This window comes from Nipponia nippon, unplaced genomic scaffold, assembly GCF_047370975.1.
Source record: "Nipponia nippon isolate SJK-2023a ecotype South Korea unplaced genomic scaffold, ASM4737097v1 scaffold_3, whole genome shotgun sequence".
In the NCBI taxonomy this organism is placed as follows: Eukaryota; Metazoa; Chordata; class Aves; order Pelecaniformes; family Threskiornithidae; genus Nipponia; species Nipponia nippon.
In genome coordinates, this window is record NW_028262347.1 from 15,106,894 (window position 1) to 15,129,405 (window position 22,512).

Below are 22,512 nucleotides of genomic sequence, written 5' to 3' on the forward strand. Positions count from 1 at the left end.
ATATTAATAGGCATATGCTAGAAATTTTAAATGGAGGGAGACCTACTTTCTGTGACTTCTGGGCATCAGTGCTGAAAATCAGCACCAGAGTGGTTGTTTGCTGCGTTGGAAGTACTAAGGATTGCTTTACCTCAGAGGCATTGCAGCACTAGAACAGTACATGTGCTGGACTTACAAAAATGTTCAAAAAGGTGTTACAACTTGATATCATAAAGCTAGACAGGACTTGAAATTGCATGTGTATGCACATAAGGATTTGCTGACAACTATACTGGTAAACTTTGCTGCATAGTGCAAATCTTGTGGTTAACCAGCAAGACTAAAAAAATAAAGGTACAGAAATGTGCTTCTGTAGAAGTGAAAAGAAATTCCAAAATTAACCCTTCCAGTTAGGAACCGGTAGGAGAAAGAGGATTACTAAAGCACCAAGGCAAGGACTGTTGCAGTTATACTGAACAAAATAGGACACATTATTGATCAGACAGATTTGATAGCAAATGGAAGATGAGATGTGCTTGCCAATACAGATATATTATAATGAGATATTCACAAAACTAGTGGAGATTTCTTCCACATTTTGTCAAAGATTTTAAATTTTCTCAACTCTCGCATGTCAAAAGCAATGCGTTTAGGAGGCTCAGCAATCTCATAGGCTTGGCCCTAGGTAAAAGGGTAGTCCTCCCTTTAACAGGAAAAAGGCAAAAGAGAAGAACATCACCAGTGTTACTGGTCTCATTATCCAGGGCTCTCTCCCACCATCCAAAGCTCAGATGCTCAGTGGGAGAGACGTTGCCGGCCCGATACCTCTGCTGCTGTTGGCTTCAGTGAAGTCTCACTGCCAAATGTCAACTTTAATGAAGAAGCAATGGAGCCAAGAAGTCTCAGGGCCTATTGTCCATTTCTCTTTTCTTCCGAGCAAAGCTGTTAGGAGATCAGGAAGAGCTATAGCAGAGATAAGTGAAGAATAGCACATGACAAGCTGTGCAGGCATAAAGACATATGCGTGCGCCTCAGGGGCATTGAAAGGAACTATACAAAAGTCGATGCCTTTATCATCCGTTCAGAACTTGTCTTGCCTCTGTGCCAGTCCATTTGCAATATCGGCTAGCACTGCTTTGGAAATCAGATTTAAATGATTGTAATGACTTTAAACCTTAACATTTCCAGCTCAAGAACAAGGCTGCCTCCTTCTGCTTCCACCTCTCTCTTTTCAGAGGAGACTGCCCCATGTTGCTGCCTCCCAGCTGCCTGTCTCCTCCATGTGTTCAGGTCCTTCCTTCTGCAGGCCTTTAGCTTTGCATTACCCATTTCCACTTGCCTGCAGCATAAAGGTGCTTCAAACGCTGCCTCACTTTTTTCCTATCCCACAAACCACTCTGAGGTACAAGCGTGGGTCCCCGCATTCAGAGGAGAGGGGGAGCAGGGTGCAGGCTGGCTTTGGGAAGGCTGCTGATTTTAAAAAGTGGAATGAAACCAGTCTGGAGCTAGATCTTCCCATACAGAGCTAGCTGAAGCCCTCTGGCAGAGTACATTGAGGGATCCCCAGCCCTGACAAAATTGGTGAATCCTGAACAGATTTTAATAGTTGGAGGATGAGCCAATGTCTCGGAGAGCGTGAGTACAGTTCCTGCTTGTCAAGGAAAGCATAGCATTTAGTCACCTGCAGGTAATTTCTAGCAAAACATTAATGCTTTACAAAAGACAAGAGGTACAAGAGCCTTCCCTTTTCTCCCCCAATGCACTCAATTAATTCTTTATTCCTTCATCATGACAGAATGTTTCCTTGTCCATCACGTCATCTTTCTACCTGGCTTCAGTCACTTCCTCTGAAACTTCACTTTCTCCACTAAAATACATGGGGAGCACAAAGCTCCAAGTGAGGGCAAAGGGAATGTGACTGTCGTGCCCGCAAACAGGGGGTTGAATGCCTATAAATTGTAGATCTTAAAACACTTCTCATTTCAACATTAAATCACATTGCCTTATCATGATGCATTATATTCTGGGAATCATAGCTGTGCTTTGGCAGAGAACGTAGCAGTGACCCTGAACCTGCAAGCTCAACTTACAGCAGAGAAATCTCACCAGTGGCTATTTATCTTATCCACTGCCAAACAACTTCTTGAATCTCTCAATCAGCTTCCATAGGAGAGATTTCTCCAGCTGGCCAGTGACCAAGAGCAAGTGCGGGCATCTGCCCGGCAGCTGTTTGTACTGCAGGTGTTTCACTGCTCCTCGTCTGCCACCCAGTATGCTGAGTCAGCGTTCTGTGCCAGCACTGCGGGGGCCCGCAAAGATGGAAGAGAGGCTCAGCACATTTAAGAAAACTTCCCTCCCCCCCAGCTTTTATTTCATTTCCTCTTGCAAGTGTTTTTATCGTTTGTGACATGACAGCCAGCGAAGCGGAGGTCAGATAACAATTAGTTGAATTCTTGGTGGCTATTTTGAAATCGCTCGCTCAGTTGTTGACTGCTGACCCATGCTATTTCATGTACTGGATGGGTGAGTTGCCCCATTTTCCCAATCATTTCTAATCCTGACTGTCAAATACCCTTAAGTGGTCATGTAAATGAAACTGTGAACATGACCAGGACATCATACCAGATGTTTCTCTGAAGCAGTAGTCTGTGGGGGCTGATTCTTTAATTCATTACTAATACGCTATTGCTGTTTGTTGGTGTACTCCATGGCAGATACCAGGTGAGGCGCAGACAGACCCCTGCAGTCAAGGGTTGCAGTAGTGTGGACGGAGTTCGGTGACAGTATAAGGAAGCCTTGCTGGTTGTGAACTCAATGGTTACGCAGCATAAGCTGAACTGGTTTCAGCGAGTGTAACCATAGGAGGAAAAACAGTCAGCAAGAGGCTTTGCTGACTACAATACAGGGCAGGGTTTATCCAAGTAGAGAGTTTTGCTAAATCTATGGTCAAAGGAAAATAAATCTGAAGTTTTTCGGCAAAATAGCCATAGTGTTCAAGCCTGGAATTTGCCTTCGGTGCTGCTCCTGTCCTAAGGCTCAAACGGGTGCTGTTTGCGTTGTCCTTGTGTCCAGCTCTGCAGCCCCTGCAAAGCTCATATGCTGAGAAAAGTGACGATCACGGGTTTCTGATGTCTGGAGATACATAGTGTAAGACCTTTAAGTTCTTGCAGTTATCTTAAAGGCCCAAAGTAGCTGAATTTAGCCTCATCCTAATAATTTTTTAATACACTGATCAAACTCCATCTTTAATAACTATTTAACAGCATCAGCTTGGACAACTTAAAACTTTCCGGCCTGGCTACAGCTACTGAGTTTGTGCCAGAACCTCTCCCCCGACAATTCAAAACTGCCTTCTACTTTACAGCCTAAATGTATTCCTGGACAGTTTATATCCATTTGTTCAGGTGCCAAGACTGCCCTTCCAGTTAAACAGCTCTTTCCCCTCTCTGGGATTCATTCTTTTGTGGTTATACAGAGCAATCATAAAATTCTTCAGTGCACCATAAGGCATGCAGATCTGTTTTCTAGGCAATGCTACATGGTTTTTCAGAGGTTTTTGCTTCCTTTTTTGCAAGTGAGTACTTACTGGCTGTGAAGCTGTTAGTTTTCAGGAGCAAAAGACTGAAACAGTGGTATTTATTATGGACTTTACTATAGACTTAGTTATAGAAATTCCATTTTTTTATTAATATCTCTTGCTTCTGCATCTTGCTTGCACCTCAGAAGCCTACAGAACTTTGCCATGTTTATCCTGAAAATGGTGGCTGGTGCACTCCCAGGCTTCCCCACTCACCAGCATGTTTAGATTTTCTTGCAATTGCAGTAGCTTCAGAAACAAGCTGGAGGCACGCACTTCCCAGGTACAAAACCAGGCTGTTGTAGTTGCTTGACGTTTGGCAGGGAAGTCAGGACAGCTTGGATGAGGACCGGCAAAAAAAGAAAATCACTTTATGCCTCTCCTCTTTCTTTGCCATCACATTTTCAAACCTTTAATAAAGAAGGAAAAGGGCAAATTATAGTAAAGACCACAGTGAGAGAGCCCAATAGTGACCTTCTTCTTTGCCACTTACCCCCATTTATTTTGCTAGATTTTCTTCTCGGTTTGATATAGACAACACTATTTTTGATCTTAGTTTTCTGTAGTTCCATCTAGCTCCTAATTCTTTGGCTGCTATTCCCCTTAGATAGCCTTCTTTATTAATTTCAAAGATGTTTATCTCTCAGCCTCCTCATAAGAACATAGGCCTGGAAAAGACTTACTAAATCATCAAATCTAGTCCCCTTATCATGGGCAGTTACAGCATCATGCAATACCTCTCCTGAAGTACCGCATTACATCTTAAAATAATCTTGCTCTGATTAACTGGTTGTTCCAAACATCACTCTTCTAAAGTTTAGAAACCACCAGCACCAGATGGCTCTAGTGCTTACATTATGCTGAAAAAACTTTCCCTGGTACTGCCAATGCTCATGTTTACCTTTTTCATGGGTGCATTTTACTGGTGACTCATGGTCCTCCAAGAGCTGATCAATATACTCTTATGTTTTCTCCTCTTTACCATTTGTCCCAATAGTCTTCTGCATTGATAGTGCCTCCCATCAGTGGATTTTACTACCAAACCTCTATTCTTGCCAAAGCTCCTAATGAAAACACTAAATGATTGACACCCAGGCTGATCCTTTAGGTACCCAATGTATCCTCACAACAGCTCGAGACTTTCCCTTCAAACAAAAAATGTCAGCTCCCTGTGAACAAGTACCATAATCACCTCAAATTTTCATGCTAATCTCTGTATTCTCCAGGTTAATAAACGTTTCTATATGACACAGTATCAAATGCTTTCTGAGGAGCATGTTACTTAGCTTTCTTTTATAAAGTCACTGCTTCCTAGCTGACGGATAGAACCATGCTAACATCACCCCACTTTGTATTTGTTTCCATGTCTTTAATTATTCTTTCCTTCAATAATTATTCAAAGAACTGAGGTCAAACTGATGGGTGAGTGTTTGCTCCAATTACTTTTCAATTCTCAATTTTGTTTTTTTTTTTTCTAAATATTAGGTCGCACATATGCTGTTCTCCAGTATCTCAACAATAAATTTGTTTAAAAAACCTTCCTACCAGCTCTGCAGTTTAATGTGTTGGTTATTTCAGTATTTGGGGTTGGAGGGTCCATTCCTCCAGCTTGAGCCCATTGTGATCATTTTAGGTTTGCTATGGCCTTGGAGGCAGGAGCTCCCGTTTCCGAGTGCTCGTGCCCAGCTGTCAGGGCATTGTCCTCCTGTTCTCTGTCATCCTCCTCGCTGAGAAATGAGGCAAAGAATTAGGTCCTAGCCCCAGCCTCACTCTATGTCTGCTTTTCTTCTTCTTTCTTTGTTAATTTAATTGAAGATTATTTGACTTTTTGTTTCAATTTCTTTTGAAAGATTTAGCACAGCTTGACTTTCAGAAAGCTGTCTTTTAGACCTGCATTATCTAACCTCCAAAATGTGTCTTTCTTTGCTAACTAGTCCCTTTTCCTATAATTTCTAACATCTCTGCTCACATTTCTTTCCTTTTTCCAAGGCTTTTTGGGGAGGATAGGTAATGACAGTAGAAGGAAACAGTTTGCTACTCATTCAGACAGAGCTGAAAGTACCCCTGGAATTTTATTCACCTTGTTAAGATAATTCAGAAAATTTACATTTTTATCTGAAAGAAATTCAAGGCATTCCCCACAATTAAGTATGGACCTCTTCAGTCTAGTTAACTTGTTAGCTAGTTTCTTTAGCTTATCAAAGTTTGTCCCTCTGAAATATGAATTTTTTTAAACCCAGTTTCAGGATCATTTTTATTCATATTCTCAATTTATTTAAATTGAATTGACTCATGGTCACTGAAGGTAAGAGTATTTTCAGCTCTTCCTTCTCTTTATGAAACCCATGTTTAAAATAGCTTCACTACTTGGATCAGTAACTTGTGATGAAATGTCAGCTGTATAAACCTCAAGCGATGTCTAGCTCATGCCATTCATAATAGCACCTATTCTCCAGTCTGTCTGCTGTAGCCTACACTATTTATATTGAGTTTATTCATTAATTAAATCTAGTACATTTCAGTATGCTATGGTTTGATATGGTTTGGCTAAAGACCAGGTTCTACAAAGAGAAGTTAACATTAAATTAGAAAGCTGTAACACTCCTCTGTGACAGCACTTAAAATAAACACTTCCCATAGTAAGTTTTGTTACCAAGCAAAGCCGAGCCAAAATTGTATTAGGCGGCTGTGATCTGACAAAAAAAGATGCAATATAAACAAGTAGTTCCTTCATTACTTAGAATCTTAGAATCATAGAATCATAGAATGCTTTGGGATGGAAGGGAGCTTTAAAGGTCATCTCGTCCATCCCCCCTGCAATGGGCAGGGACATCTACAACTAGATCAGGTTGCTCAGAGCCCCATCCAGCCTGGCCTTGAGTGTTTCCAAGGATGGGGCATTTACCACCTCTCTGGGCAACCCGTTCCAGTGTTTCGCCACCCTCATCATAAAAAATTTCTTCCTTCTCTCTAGTCTGAATCTGCCCTCTTTTAGTTTAAAACCATTACCCCTTGTCGTATTGCAACAGGGCCTGCTAAAAAGTCTGTCCCTATCTTTCTTATAAGCCCCCTTCAAGTACTGAAAGGCTGCAATAAGGTCTCCCCGCAGCCTTCTTCTCTTCTCCAGGCTGAACAACCCCAGCTCTCTCAGCCTTTCCTCATGAGAGGTGCTCCATCCCTCTGATCATTTTTGTGGCCCTCCTCTGGACCTGCTCCAACAGCTCCATGTCCTTCCCGTGCTGAGGACCCCAGAGCTGGACGCAGTACTGCAGGTGGGGTCTTGCCAGAGCAGAGCAGAGGGGCAGAATCCCCTCCCTCGCCCTGCTGGCCATGCTTCTTGTGACACAGCCCAGGATACAGTTGGCTTTCTGGGCTGTGGGCGCACATTGCCGGCTCACGTCCAGCTTTTCATCTATCAGTACCCCCAAGTCGGTTCTTTTTCAGGAGACTCTAGCATGTGAGAAAAGTGGCTTTTGGATATCTCTACATTGTCAAACAACCTGGCTTCATGACAGTTGACTCCCAGGTTGTGGCCTCTGAGCACACGCGTTTGCAAGCACCTTTGTCATTCCTGTGATCTCTGGGCATGGACCTTCAGCTCACACACAGAGCTTGTAACACACATTCTGTGATACAAAGACATGTTAGAAAAACTCTGGTGGGCTGTGACACAGTTTTCATGTTATTTTGGACACTTTAAACAGAAAAATCAGAAGAAAAAATTATTAGATCCCAGGGCCAGCGTACACCACAGGAGGTGAAACAGTGTAAATGTAACTTTTGATACATACTTTCCTGTGGGCTTCTAGCTGTACCACCTCCCATACCTGCTGCATTGTAAAGAAGTATTTTTATCTCTTGTCATATACAATTTCAGTTTACATATTTTTCATAAGTTAGTCATCTACCTCTGCTGTAGCTGTTAGCGATTCGTTATCATGACATTTCTTGGGATTTTTTGCCCACATGGTGATTAGGCCTGCATCCATTAATAGTCCCCGGTTTCCATATTTTTTCTGGACAAGGCACTATAAATAGCTATTGCATATGACTGTGATTGGAACAGAAGCAGTTGTGATCTTTTGCAAGGAGTCATTGGGATGCACCTTGTGAGTCACCTGCCACACACTCATAAAATTCTATGATACTCTTACATTATCTTTATGCTCAAGCTAAGAAAGATAGTTGTTGTACTAACTAAATTATTCATAGAACTGCATTAATCTCAAAGTTTAACTATCGTGGCTAATGATCAAAACTTGGGAGTTAAATGCTCCCATGATGATACAACCCCTCACAAAATTTCTGTCTCTATCATATCAAAGAAAACTCTATCCATACATGAATCCAACACTTGAGGTCTAAAACAGGCTCCCTTAGTGCAGTAAAATTTCTCTTACAGTTATTCCCCCAAGTGATCTTAACTGAAGTAGATGGCACTATCTTTGCTATTCTTTTCTATGTATTTACAGCTTAACACATTCCTCACGTATAACGTTTCTGTTATCCAGCTTCACATCTTGCAACAGCTGATCAAATTTTTCCATTTTGCTGTCTAAGCATAACTAGCAGGCATCAAAATACCTCAGTTATCTGTCAACTCAGCCAGGTTATGGTGAGTCTTCTCTCCCTGACTGTAGCACCTACCTCACTAATGCTTTCCACAATATTATTTTCTTTCTCTTTGCTGTCCAGTCACTGAATATTTAGTCTTCTTTCTTCCTTTTCTTAAAATCAGCATGGGAAATATTCTTATCAGATTTGGCATCAAAAAGTCAGTGCCCTAATAACTCAAGTGGCCATAATTGTGTCGGGTTTTTTATTTTATCACAGGAATGCAGTGGGAGGTTCTCCTCCTTTTTCTCCCCCTTAGCACTGTCTATAAATGTTTGTAAACCTGTGGAGAGGTTCAGGCTTATCTATATTACCAAGTAAGATGATGCAAAATAAGAGAATAAATAGATTAAAGTAGTTACTGCTGAAGCCTCTTACATCCTCATCATATGTGGTTCTAGGGTTTTACTTCAAATGTGAAATGGTCTTGTCTCCTGGACCAAATGCCCCCGTTATACATGTTGTTTGAAGCTTTCTGAAGGAAAATTAACCCACAGACCTTTGCTCCTTCACTTGGGGGGCAGCGGGGGAGCATCTTTGGGCCTCTCTAGGAAGGTCTGCTTTTGTCCATGTCACTTAGATGAAAATGGCACATCAGTGTCCTAGAGTAGTTCCACAGGGCACCTCCCTTGTCCCACATGGGAGCCCAGAGCACAGAAGTCCAGATATGATTTTATCATTCCAGCTCTCTAACAACACTGCCCTTGAATCTTGAATTTCATGGCACTTTTCTCGCTGGCTATCTCATACCCAACAGCAATCGTGGTTAGCAGCCCTGTATGAGCACCACCAAGATATCCTGCTGCCAGAGGAACTTTCAGTCTGCTTATGGCAGAAATTAACAGGCTGTGTCATCTCCTCGGGGAGCCAGTTGGCACCTCTCTGAAGAACCTCTCCAAAGCTGAAGACTGGATCTGGCGGTCTTCAAACAAAGCAGCAAATAAGAAGTCTTATATGGCATTTGCCTCTTTGTATTGCACAAGAACCATTTCAGGTGTTAAGGCAGCTCCGCATGGTTCGAGAGCCTTCTCCTAGGCACAGGTTTTGTGGTGATGAAGCCCACACATTGAGTCAGAATTTTAAGGTTCCCATCCAGCACTGAAGAACTTTTGGAAAGGAACTTCTAAGCTTCTCCAAAAATAATCTGTTTTACATGCACCAGAACTGTTTCTGTGAATGGAATCAGCAAATGGAGAGAATCAGGGCATTTGCTTCAAAATTGCACATTTGCTCCAAGCCAGAACACAAGTGTGAACACAGAGAATTATTATCCCACTCATTAGTACAGTCCATATCGCTCAAGGCAATCTCAGCTGCATGGATGTGCAGCCTCTGTGTTCACCTAGGACTGTATTTGACCCTGTGTCTTCAAACACCTCCCCTCACCCTTTCTTTCTTTCCCAGGTACAAGCTCCTGAAAGACTGTAGTCCTCATGAATGTCCCCTGCCAGAGTCCTCACCTTTCATTTTGCTCTGTCATAGAAGTTCACTCCACCAACACAGCTGGCAAAAACTCTATTAAATTTCTTGGAGTTTACTGGACTGCTGGTTTTGTAGATACAATTTAGAAAAAAATCTGAAAACAAAGAACCTCTCAGTTTTTGGAACAATAGAGGCTTGGAGGCTCTTGCATGTGTGGGTATGGAAAGAAAATAGCTGGTCAGAGTAATTCCCATTTGATTTTTTTGACTCTTTTATCAGGAAACTTGCCATCATCATACTCTACATGCAAGCAAATTGGGTATGTTGTCAGGAAAAGAATGAAGATGAGAGAGGAGTCCTGCCAGTGGGAATTTTCTCAGCACTGGTTTCCTGTATAACAGTCAGCCTTTTTATAAATAAAACCTCATTCCATGCAATGATATAATATTAATCTGTCACCATATTTGGCACAACCATAGGATCATGAACTACTTGCTTGCTAATTATCATTTGAGCTCATGCATAGAGCAGGGGCTGTGATAATATTAGCTTGGTCAGAGTCACAAGTATATCAATGCCAGCAACAATTCAGTGTCTGTTTTCAATCTCTGAAAATGTCATGTCTGCATCCTTTCGTCTCAGGAGGTAAAATCCTGGACTCCCTCTCTTAGTATGAATAATTTCTCTTGTCACTCAGAGCCCTAAAGGAAAACCGTATGACAGTTTCTGTTAGCTGTTCATATGAGAAAGAAGCTTTTAAGAAGAGAAGTAAATGTGTATCAGGCAGGTTTAACTACTATTTATTAATTATTTTTTAAAACCTTGAAAAGCTTCACCAGACTCCAGTATGTAGGAGAAACAATTTGTTACCCCACATCTTGTAAGAAAATTAGAGGAAAGACTGGAGGAAGCCCAGGGCCATCATTACAAAGGCACTATTCCTGCCAGGAGCTTTCTCAAGCAACCAAAGGGAAAACGATGTGGATATGATTCTTCTAAGTTTTACAGTTGCCCAAATAGTTCTGAATGGCGTCAGTGGCACTAATCAGTCGTTTATGAATTTCCCCCTGCTGCTTCTCATGAAAGCTCTTGATTAGCTACAGAGGTCCTAGGCTGGGCTGTCTGCAGGCTCAGGAAGATGGTGCTAATCCGATGTATTCAGCTCACACACAGAAGACTGCCTTCAACCAATATAGATTTAACTTTTTTCTTACTTGAATCAAAAAGTCTGTAGGAACTGATGATTTAAGTCTTCTTTTCATTCAATAGGTGAGCTTTCCAAATCCAAAAGTTTCTGAATTTATTAGAACTGGATAGTAGTAAAACAGTATTAGCCTTTGTTGCATTTCCATTTCGGTCATATTGCCATTAGAGACAGTGGAAGTTTAGACAAAGATACAGGACCTATGTCTGTGTTATAAAATCATCTCTTAACAGTTTCACTGAAATTGCATAAAATGGTTTCCATTTGTCAAATTTGTATAAAAAAGTAATTTCCCTCTAGAGAAAAATCTTCTAATCCTCTTTAGAAGGATGAAAATGTAAAAATTTCTAGCAATACCAAGTAGATCTGTAGGTGGATTTTATACCTGTCTTTTCGATCTTGTAGCTGATAAATGAATCATTACCTGTTTCACATTATTGAGCAAGTCTGTATTCTTAAAAGCATTCAGTGCAAAATATTCCCTCAGCAAGTGAAGACTCCAGGTTGACTAATCTTACTTGTCTTAACCATTACAGGTAAGGTATGATTCCTGCATCTGAAGATGTTGACCAAGCAGTCATCTAGTAAAAAGCATGTAAACTGTGTAGGCAAAGGAGATAATAATATCCTCTCTTTGATATCTGCCTTTATGCAAAGGGATCTAGTCCAGCCACCGTTTACCTGTGCATCTTATTACCAAGAGAAGTCCAACTGCAATCAACAGAATGAGTCCAGAAAGTTAAGCAAGTATATCAAAGCATGCAGGAACAGAATTCAGGAAAGATGCGTTAATTGGAAATCTGAGGAACTCAGCTGCGAAGCTGTGCACTGAGTTCCTGAGATAAGGGCCCGTATTTTTAATTACCTAGGCGGAAAAGAACAAAGTTAAATTATTTTTAGGAAGTACTAAGAACATATGTCTGATGTGCTATGTAATAAAAAACCACAGAGATGTTGGTATTTGCTAATTATTCTTGCACTTTAGCAGAAAAATCCCACGTCTGTTGATCATTAACTAAGCATTAAGCTTCCTCTCATTTTGAGGATGATTAGTAAAAGTAAACTGGCTTTGGTAGTTGCTGTTATATAGTAAACATTTGTCAACATTCGCCTGGGTAAATGCAGACATTTTCACCAACACTAGAAGTATGGAGATTTGACGCATCGTTTCAATGAAATCCCTCACAACTGTAAGGGCAATGCTTATGCGTTGGCTGCAAGAAATAATCTTTCTGGAAGCATGCATAACCAGCTCAAGAAAGAAAATTATTGTACAGTTTGTCTCTAAAATCTTTGGAAGATCTTATGAAATTGTGTAAATGAGTTAAGGCAGGCAATAGGCAATTACAATCTGTCCTTCTTTCTAAGCCTAATTGTCCTTGAAAGTATTATAAGGTGTTATATTTTCACACAAACGAACTGCTCAGGAAGAATTTGTCAAATGCCTTAGGCGCAGGTTTTATTCTACGTCAGATGCTTTCTGCAGACATGCTTTCATGGCTTTGTCTACAGCAATTGTGTAGCTGTCAGAAGGAAAATACCATTCCTGAGCTCTGTTTTCACATCTCTTTTCCAGTATTTCATCATATTGATTCAGTGCAGATGTGTTTTTATTTTGTGGGCATTAGAGGTGTGTAACATGACAGTGCTTATGCTGGTCTAGAAAAGACAAGAACTTGTTGCAATTCCCAAAGCGACGGCAGCTGTTGATTGCACAAGCTACTCTGTGTTTAAACTATGTTTTCCAAACAGAGGTCTGGTTCAGCAACCGTTTAAAAGGCTGAAAGACACACAGTGTATTCTTTTCAGTTAGCACATATACTTGCAGTTTAGAGCACAGTGCACCAATGTAACATTAAGTGTTATAATAGATGGTTTAGGATCCATTGTATCTCATCAGCAATACTAAGAAAGAAGGGCTAATGCTGGAAATATGCTTGTTTCCAAGTTAGAAAAGACAGTACAGACAATTACTGAAAGCATATGGATTTTCTGATTCTCCTAAATGCAATAAAAACTGAGGAATGAACCCATTCAGTATAATCTTTATTTTTAGATTTTTCTTATTTTACTTAACTTTTATATCTTATCCTCCCCTACTGAAGATGCCCCTATGCTGTTGTGCTGGCTGCCCTCACATTGTTTGCTTCAGTGAAGCCCACGAGTCTGTCAGCGTGACCAAGGGCTGCAGTTAAGCGTATCCGTGCACTATTCCCCTTGCTCTGCTAGGAAATGCGCCGTGAGTACCCAACTGCTCTGTCCCCCGTTACCAACGTGCTGCCTCCCTGCCAAAAATCAGTTCAGGGTGGACAGGACCTCTGGAGACCACCTGGTCCGTCACCCCATTCACAGCAGAGCCAATCCGCATGGGGTTTCCCAGGGAAAGACACTGTCCAAAAGCAACCGGCAAGGTAAAAGTCATGCCTTTGCTGCACTCCTTCAGCTGTGCCCGGTGCCAGTCCCTGCGGGCAGTGGGAAGCCAGGTCCTACGCAGAAGTACATTCGGTCCAGTCCTATGAGACGGGCATATTGGCATGTTTTCTCAGCCTGTGGATTTTCTCAGCTAGTGACTCGGTGGAGAGAGACCATGTTAGTGAAGATTCAGCATATCTGTTTTCTTTTTTGTGTGTTTCTGCAATGATGTATCACCACCTCAGGACACATCGTATCCTCTCGGGGCAGAAGCCCTGCTGCTGCATCCCTGTCACGGTACCCTCCACTGCAAGGCACACGCTCCAGTAGGAAGAGGGGCAAACAACCTCCAAGAAGGCTGCTCCCCAGTGACCACAGGACATGTGTCTGAACAGCAAGTCCTGTGCCAGCCCAAGGCTGTGGCCAAACCCAGGCTGGTAAGATGCTGGGGCAAGGGCTGTGACCATGCCCTGGAGCCCAGCAGGACCATGCTTGAGGTCTCCTTTCCCGGGAGCACACATGTCCCACCCAAGGTGTGGGTGGCCAGGCACAGGTAGCCATGCATGCTCAGCCCTCACCCTGGCACCATCCAAGCAGGGGATGTCACAGCTACTGCTGGCCAGTGGGCGAGATTGAGTCTGCTTCAGGTGATGGAGCACATTACTTTTGAAAAAACAAACTTGTCACACTATTTTGCCTGCTCCACAAGAGCCACATTGGCCCATGACACTACCTGCTGTCCCACAGCAGGGCAGTTTCCCTGGGAACCAAGGGTCAAAGCAAATTTCTGCTACCTAAAAATGAAGTTCAGCCTTTTAACAGTCACCCAGGCTGATGGATGAGGACCCGAGTACTCACCCTTTGCCTCTGTATCCCCCACGGTACAGCTGCCCCTACCCGGAGCAGCTGGTGGTTGATGTCAGCTAGCTTTCCATGCGGGTAGAGGCTTTTCATTTTTCTTGGTGTTAAAAGGATCAGTACGTTTTCGTGTTTGAGATGTCATGCGGTGATTTCTCAGGTAAACCAGATCAGAAGTTGACAGCTTATTTTTCCTTGCAGAACAATGTCATTACTTTTGGTTTTGAGGAGTACAAACCTTATGCATAAAACATATTACAGTTAAAGGTGTACTGCCAACTGATAGAAAAAACCCTTGCTATTACCTATGCGTGTTACAAGTACTTAGATTACCAGAAATGATAGGTATTTTTTTCCCTCTATTTTTCTCTGGTTTGTTTGCCTGACCATTTGACAGTAATTCAGTGTTTTCTTTGAATATCCAGGTTATTAATCATTTTCCCTTTTTGTTTTGTGTGAGCCTTTCATAGTACAATGAAGAAATCAGTCTCACCAGGAAAATGTGATTGTACTGGTACAAAAACTGGCCAGGGATTCAGGATGTAACTTCTTTTTTTAAGCAAGGTGCACAACTGATGTTGTATCTTAGGTTTTTATATTAAATACTTAATCACAGCATATAATTCTGTGACATGTTTTTAAGTAACCTAGCTTTGAAGCTCAGGATGGAAAAGTGTGTTGCTTTAATGATAACTGTGTAGGTTCTCATCAAAACGAAAGTTTGGTCTCATTATCCCATTGTTCTCCTTTTCTTTTTTCTCCAAGCTGCCTGTCTCGTCCTGGGTTGTATGATTTTTCCTGATGGCTGGGATTCAGATGAGGTAAAACGGATGTGTGGTGAAAAGACAGACAAGTACACGCTGGGGGCTTGTTCAGTCCGCTGGGCATATATCCTGGCAATTATTGGAATCTTGGATGCCCTGATCCTCTCATTTCTGGCATTTGTGCTTGGCAACAGACAAGACAGCTTGCTAGCAGAGGAGCTCAAGTTGGAAAACAAAGGTAGGACTGCTTTAGAAACGCTATTATTGGGTGGCCTCGAGGGCAATTGCATAAAAACAATGATCGGTTTCATTTTATTTTATGCTTAAAAGTTGGCATGTGGGCTTACTTCCTAAGTTGCTGGGAAAGAGGAAATGTAAGGGGAAGAGGAAGTTTTGCTTTTCAGCCTCAAAAATCTAAGAAAGCTTGAAATTGCCATAATTGCTGCACTATGCATGACTTATCCTTAACAGTTTTTAGAGCTGTAGATGGGATGGGTTTGTGTTACCCACTTGTACATTATTTCATTAGCATTTAAGTTTCACTATCTCCATCTTTTTCTGTACCTCATGGAAGATTTGTTCATTTGGTTCCTTTAAGATTCTGCATTGTAATATGAATGGCTGTAATACGGCATTCCACTATCTGTGTTAGCACAGTACACAGTAAGGAGGGAGTGTTAGCTTGGGAGATTGGTAATGAGCTGTGTAATGGGACCACCTATACAGCAAGGCACCGGTGGACTAAGGATCAGAGCCAGGAATGAAGAAGAATCCTGGTTCTTGTTTGATTGTGTTGCTTTGAACTCATTAGTCAGCTCACAGGAATCTAGGATGCTGTAGTAAACTGAATATTCATGCAGTGGGTTGGGGATAAAACGCATTTCTAGATTAAGAACGTGAAACTGGCTTAGCGCAGTAGTTTTTATCACGCAGTTGCAAGAGGAGAGATGCTGTTTGGCAAGTGTGTGAAGCCTGGCTGATTTCTGCAGCCCCTTCCCCTCGTACTTCCCCAGCACCCACAGCTGTGTATCTGATGTGACAGATACCACAGAGGGTACGTCCCTGCCTTGTCTTTTTAATGGGCCTGTTGTCCTTGGATCTGTCTAATCCCTTCTGAACCTGCTGATACTGTCGGCTTCTGCAGCACTGCATAGCAGCGAGTTCCTGAAGCTCACTACTGACTGCTAAAGAAGTATCTTCTTTTATCTGTTTCGCATTGATCCCCTCCTGTTTTCACCGTGTCCCCTAGTGCAGGATTCTGCATTCAGCTCATCCACCACCTTTGTAATTTTGTAGGTTGCTTCTAATAATAGCAAAGATATTAGGAGCCGTTCACCACTGGATTGGAAATCAAAAGCTGTTTGGCAGCACGTCTCAGTCCTGCTCCAGAAGGACCATTATCCATAGAGCTGAAAGCACCAGCACACTGGCCCCAGCTTGCTGAATTGCAGACAGTCAGCACACTCAGCCCAAAGATAAATGGACTTGAAGATTGAACTCCACATGCGATTCCAGACCTGGTTAGAGCCTACTAATGTTGTAGGTTAAGGAAAGTGTATGTTGCTTGCAATTGCACGTGTACATCTGTTCTGCAGGTAAACTGAGGGCCTCAGTTTCCAGGACTGTCCCTGTGGCCCTTTTCTGTAAGGATAATATTCATCTGCATTTCAAAATTAAAATACTTACCAAAATAGCATTCACAGCTATGCCACAAGTGCTTTTGGCATCAGCACTGTGTCTGATTTGTCTATACCAGACAGAGCTCATGAACCCTACAACTACTTGTATCAAAGAACCTCATCTGGTTTGGCACCTTATGAGCAAAGAACAGCTTCTGAAGGCTCATCACCTCTCACGTTGCTGGCACAAGCTCCTGCCAGAACATTTGGTCCTCAGCATGTCGGACAAAATCATTCAGCAGCTCATTTTCCTTGGATTAAGCACAGAAATGTACCACACCACCAGCTTCAAAGCAAACGAGAACTCAACAAAAAGGGACCCACCCCACTTTGTCCTTCACAATCAAGCCTAATGTTCACCACTTTTTAAACTGTCTTTCAAATTAAAAGAAAAAAAGGCAATTTGTCTTCTAAAAAGGACATCCTCTCCCCTCTCGTCGCAAAAAGCTTCTGCTAAGCAACAACAGGGCAAGTCTAAATCCCCCTGCAGCCCCCCGGCATTTCCCCACCTGGATGTGTTGCCACCAGGCGCAGCCACAGCCCTGGCAGAGTCCCAGGAGAGCACAGCAGGGACATGGGTGGACACCAGCACCCCCATCAGTGGTGGGGACGTGGCAGGTACCAGTGCTAGCAGACCACCAGCTCTCTACTTTGCTGGCCAAAGATCAGTCCTTCTTCTGACCTTTTGGATGCCAGGAAACCCTGTCTGCATCCTAGTGAGCAAATATCCTACTGAGACAAGGCACGAGCGCTTAATTCCCCCCAGTGGTCTCTGATCTCTGTACAGGACAGGCTGCAGCTTGCCATCCCCAACACTGAGCTGATGGAGTAGGGCTCTCGGGCATGGTCCCTGCAGATCAAGGAGAGGTTTCTGCCAAAAAGGCTGCACTCTGAAGCAGGCTCTGGGATGTGTAGGTAGTACTCATGCATTTTTGCAGCTAGAAGTTATTTAACAGTGTTTAGGAGGAAGATTTTGGGTTCATATGGCCAGGATTGTGAGGCAGGTTTTGTAATCCTGGCAGTCACTGGCTGCATGCTCAGGTGACCGGTTTGGGGCAGTGGTCTGTGGTTAGAGGGGGTGTCGATGACTTACACCATAACAATGAAGTATCTGGTAGAACATTAGGGCCAACAACCTCCTGTCCGTACCCTTGGCATGCACCACACATACATGAGGGCTTTGACACTTACCCCATAAACTATGTCCCCTTGTCCCCTTTCAGATTAAGAGATACTGGAGAACTACTCATCAGCATCAGTCCACATGCAAAGTATCCATGTGTCTCTTGGAAATGGTCAGGATGTGAAAATACTGAAATACACAAATATCACTAGCGTGCCTCCCATATAGACAAGAAGATAAGACTAAGGATATAAACAATACCACCCTCAACCTCCCAAGCTACTCTTAAAATGTGAAGTCAAAGCCCTCATAAGAAGTAGCCATGAATATTAAACACCTCCTCATCCCTTCTTCCCCCTCCTCATCTACATGAGGTCTGCCTCCAGGCTTGTGCTGGCTCCTGCTTATAGATTAGCAGGTATGGATGAGGAGCATCCTTTTCTCAAGGAGGAGTCCCTGTGCTGCTGCTGTCTTCCAAGGGGCAAAAAACGTGGCCAGATGGTCAGGGCTGTCCATTGGGTGGGACCTCAGTGACTCCTTCCCCTTGGTGGTGGTGATGTCCTCTGGTCGCAGGCCTGGACATCCCATAGCCTGTGTTAAGTGAGGTGTCCCCTTAAGGGACAGTCATGGTTCCATCATGGCTTTTTGGGAGAATGCACCTGGGGAGCAAACAACACTGTACCCGAGAGGAACCTCCGCTTGCCCTGTCAGCTCTTCTCTGCTGCAGGGGGTTTGCCCCACACATGTAGATATCATTATGCGGTAGCTCAGCGGAGGGGAAGAGACAGTAAATTAAATGTAACAGTCACAGCTGTTCATTTATGTGGAAAAACCTTCAAGAACAAGAAATTATTAGGCAATGATCAGAATGCTGGGCACCTGTTTTCTTCATCAGGTAACAGTTCTGTCTGGAGGCTTCGTTGCAGATCAGCTCCCACAGGCTCATTAATGAGAATCGGCGGTGGCTCTGCGAGTACCTGGCACCACAGCTGCTTCTGAGCATTGGTGGCAAGGAAACAGTTAAAAGTATATGAAACACAACAAGATGGTAAAATTAGGTGCGAAGATGACAGAAAAAGAACAAGCTGTACTTCTCTGTAGACTTACCGTGCTGAATTGTCCACCTGCTCTATGCTTTTGGTGACCACAGTTCTGTATATTTACATAGGTTAATGCATGCTCCTAAGTAAGGAATTTGACTGTTAAAATTATTCATGGGAGAAGACGGCTGTATTTTTTCCATACAAGAAAGTTTTCTTTTTTACTACATAATAAAAATAGTGCTTATTCATTTATTGGCTTAAGTGTGAGAGTAAACTACCATGTGGGTTCCACATCTGAGAAATATAACTCAAGTTTAGCAGGCTTTCTTCAGGTTATAGTCTATTTAATGAAGTTTCCTAATCATGCAAATTTTACACAACAATCCATACCTTTTTTATTTAGAAAACTACCTTTTGAAGAAAAAAAAAAAAGATATTTCTAAAAAGACTTTCACATTATGTTTATGCCATTAGCAAAAAGAGGGGAGAGAACAGTATTACATGGTTTTCTTTAATTTATAGGAACTAATGGTAATGACTTAAAGGCCTGCATGTTATTAAACTCATGGAATGCAGGGTGATAACAAAAATAGTCATAATTTACCTTAGCTTTAAGCTTCATCACCGCCATTTTCAGCGAGCCATCCGCAACAGGCATAAACCTTGATGTGTTGTGTAATGACATAATTTAACATTTTGAACTGTAATGTCTTAATGACATAAAATTAAAGTTCTGGCCAAAGGGTGAAGAGACCAAATGAGAAGTTTCCAAAAGAAATTGAGAGTGCAAGGCAATTACTTTTATTGTAGAAAGTGGTAATATGGTCTGCATTGTGAGTGATAAATACAAGAGCATTCAGAAGAAACTATCCTGTTAAGTAATAACAGTCAGAGCAGGCAGATGATGCACTTTGTGGACAGCTGTGGCTTTTCTGATGGACAGAACAGCTTCACAAGGTGTTTATGTTTAACATTTGACTCATCTTTGGGGCCCACATGGTCTCAGATAAGCAATTTGCACTAAAGATTTCCTGGAGTTACAAGCCTAAGGCTGAAATAGATAAAAGGAGAGCCGGGAGCTGAACAGGAGATTTGAAGGATTCATCCACCTTGCAGTGACTGCAACTCACAGGGACTCAGGCTACACCACATCACTCCCAACAGCCACGTTGCAGAGAGCTCGTTGCAGGGCTCAGCGCAGGATGCCTGACCCAGGGCTTGCCCGTTGGGTGACACTTACACCCTCATTATTCTCCATAGCGGTGCTGTCAGGGCCTGAGCCACGTTGTTGGAGGCTGGCTCCATACATCTGCCTGAGCTCCAGTCACTGCAGAATAAAAACCCCTAAAGACAGAAGCTAAGGGGAAGTTGTTTCTTGGTGACAAAGCAGTTTTCTGTAAAACAAAAAAAAAAAGATTCTTACACACCTTTGGCAAGAGAATCGTCTTCTGTAAACAGGAATAGTCTACCCACATGATTGCTGCTGCAACAGAAAATCATCTGCAAAAGGCCTGGTATCTGAAGCTGAGTGACAGGAGGCTAGCGGTGCACTTGTCCCATCGAGGGACTACATGACAGGGTGCGCGTCAGCTGTCATTCTTCAAAAGGAAAATAGCTCAGGTCACAACGCATGTGCAAACTGCTGCGAAATTGCAAAGCCCTGCTTATCAGCATGTAGTTCTATGGCGTACACTCACGAACATTCAGGCTAACTTGTTCAAAATTAAATGAATAAATGTATGAATATTGATACCTGATTTAAGTTTTCATGTATAGCTACAATGCATAAAAGAATTGCCAACAGCTCCAGTAGTAATAAAGAGTACAGATCCAGTCAGAACACCATGTATACCCCTGTATACCCATGTTCTCTATCCAATAAAATTATATAGTGCCTTTTTTGTGAAGTTGTATATGCCCTGACTCCTCCTGATCCACAAAAAGTCAGTGTATGCAACTTTTCATTTCAGTTAGCATGTACTTTTCAAAAATAAAAATACTTTAAAAAATAAAATGCAGGATTTCTGTTACTCTCTTCCCTTTTTTAGACTGGTATTTCTGTTCATGTCTGCTAGCCTCCTCCCAGCCTTCCTTTCTAAAGAGTTCAAGAGAGATCCACTTCAGCCTCTTCTTGCTTCAGTATGCGGCTCCATGTTCAAAGCACTTAAGGTGACTCTGAACTCAGAACCAACTTGGCCACTTGAATTTCCATTTGAGAAGGGAAACATGGAAGAAACTCATTTGGGAGTGATCTGTGATGGACGGCTATAGACAGCCCACCACATGCACCTGCCAGGCAGCAGATGGCCAGAGGAATCTGGAACTATGTCAAAAGGTTTATGCTCTTGACTCAGAGGAGAAGTATTTAGGTACCCTGCTTTTCAAAGGCAAAATGAGGCTCTTCTTTGAAGCTCACAGCCATAGGTTCCAGGTTGGGAATTCCTGGCCCTCATTTCTAGCTTCAGAATGTGATTCTCTGCCATGTCAGCCAAGAGCAAAGTCTCATGACAGCTGTGAAGAGCTCACATGTTCTCTTTCAGCTTCAAGCTTATCTATCATAGCATCACTGCAATTAGCTCCAGCTGTTAATGTCTTTGTTTAATTACAGCCTATTTTCCTTCAGGTGTCACCTCCACAATAACCTACAAGGAGGTCTGAGTACAAGAACAGTAGGCAAGTGGTACAAGACATATTTCGTCTAGAAAACTAGAAGCCAAACTAACAGATTTTTTAATGAAAATTTTTCCCCACAATTTCCTTCTTTAGATAGTGGCAACCATTTGCCAGTGATTTCAACTATATAAATAATATTTTTAAAAGAGAAAATATAAAGATAAACATGGAGATTTCATTGTGTTTGGTGTCAGAGGGAACTTAATCTCTCCAGGATGAAGATTCTCATAGCAGTGCTGTAGGATCTATGCCCAAGGTTTGAACTTTCATCCAAGAACTGTATGAACAGTCATTGCATCCAAATCCAGGACTTTCCTTTGCAGTGCCTTAGTGTCATGCACTCTCTTGCCCAGTATGTGTTGAATTCTGTCGCACAAAGCAGAACAGCTCCAGCTAGGGGATTTTTGGGCTCCCTCCTCCACAGCAGTCTACAGTATGTTGTGTAGGACACTTGTTAGAGATCAGAGCTGGAAGTCTGAGAACATCCAACTTGAGGAGAGAACATCCTCAAACTAGGGCAGGCAGAAAATCAAAGTATTTTGGAGGTTTTAGTAGAAACTGAAGGGAAGAAACTGGGGAGTGAGACCAGAAGTCAAGGTTCTTCGATACAGACTTAGAAGACACTTCCAGGTCTTCCTTTTGAAAAGGTCTACTTTTGTGTTTACGAGCATGTGAGAAGCTGCTTGGATTTCTCTACTGGTATTGAGTGGCAGTAAGGCAAAAGCCCTGGAGTGGTGTTCAGAATAGCTGAGTTTGATTCCTGGCTCTCTTACTGAGCTTGGACCTATCATTTGATTTCTCCATTTCTCTTTTAAATGGGGAGGAATGAGACTGACTTTGTGGATAAGGTATGTTGTGGTTCAGCAATGGAAGGTAAATTAGAAAAGGTAAATGGTGGTGGAATTATTATTAAAGTACGTATTCTGAGACTAAGCCCTGATAAAGCATTTTATCAGGGAACTACTATACCAACGTGCTAAATGACGATACTCTTAAAGGGAGCCAAATGAGGCATCAAAACTAAAAGTCGAAAGCTGATTAAAATACCTTATTAAATAAAGGTCAATCTTGCACTAAGGCTGATTGATACATCAGCTGATCCAACAGTTCCTTTCCAGCTCTACTTTCTATAATGAGAGAGTAAAATTAGTCCTAAACATATGC

The 22,512-nt window shown here is 42.4% G+C and overlaps 1 protein-coding gene across 2 annotated transcripts in view; it reads left to right on the forward strand.

Moving 5' to 3' along the window:
* The window catches only part of LHFPL3 (LHFPL tetraspan subfamily member 3), a 263,450-nt gene that overhangs the window by 167,930 nt on the left and 73,008 nt on the right, over positions 1-22,512 (forward strand). For both annotated transcript variants that reach the window (XM_087768052.1, XM_009462973.2), the window contains exon 2: positions 14,832-15,068. In XM_087768052.1, coding sequence (XP_087624178.1) covers positions 14,832-15,068 — 237 coding nt within the window. The remainder of the gene's footprint in view (positions 1-14,831; positions 15,069-22,512) is intronic.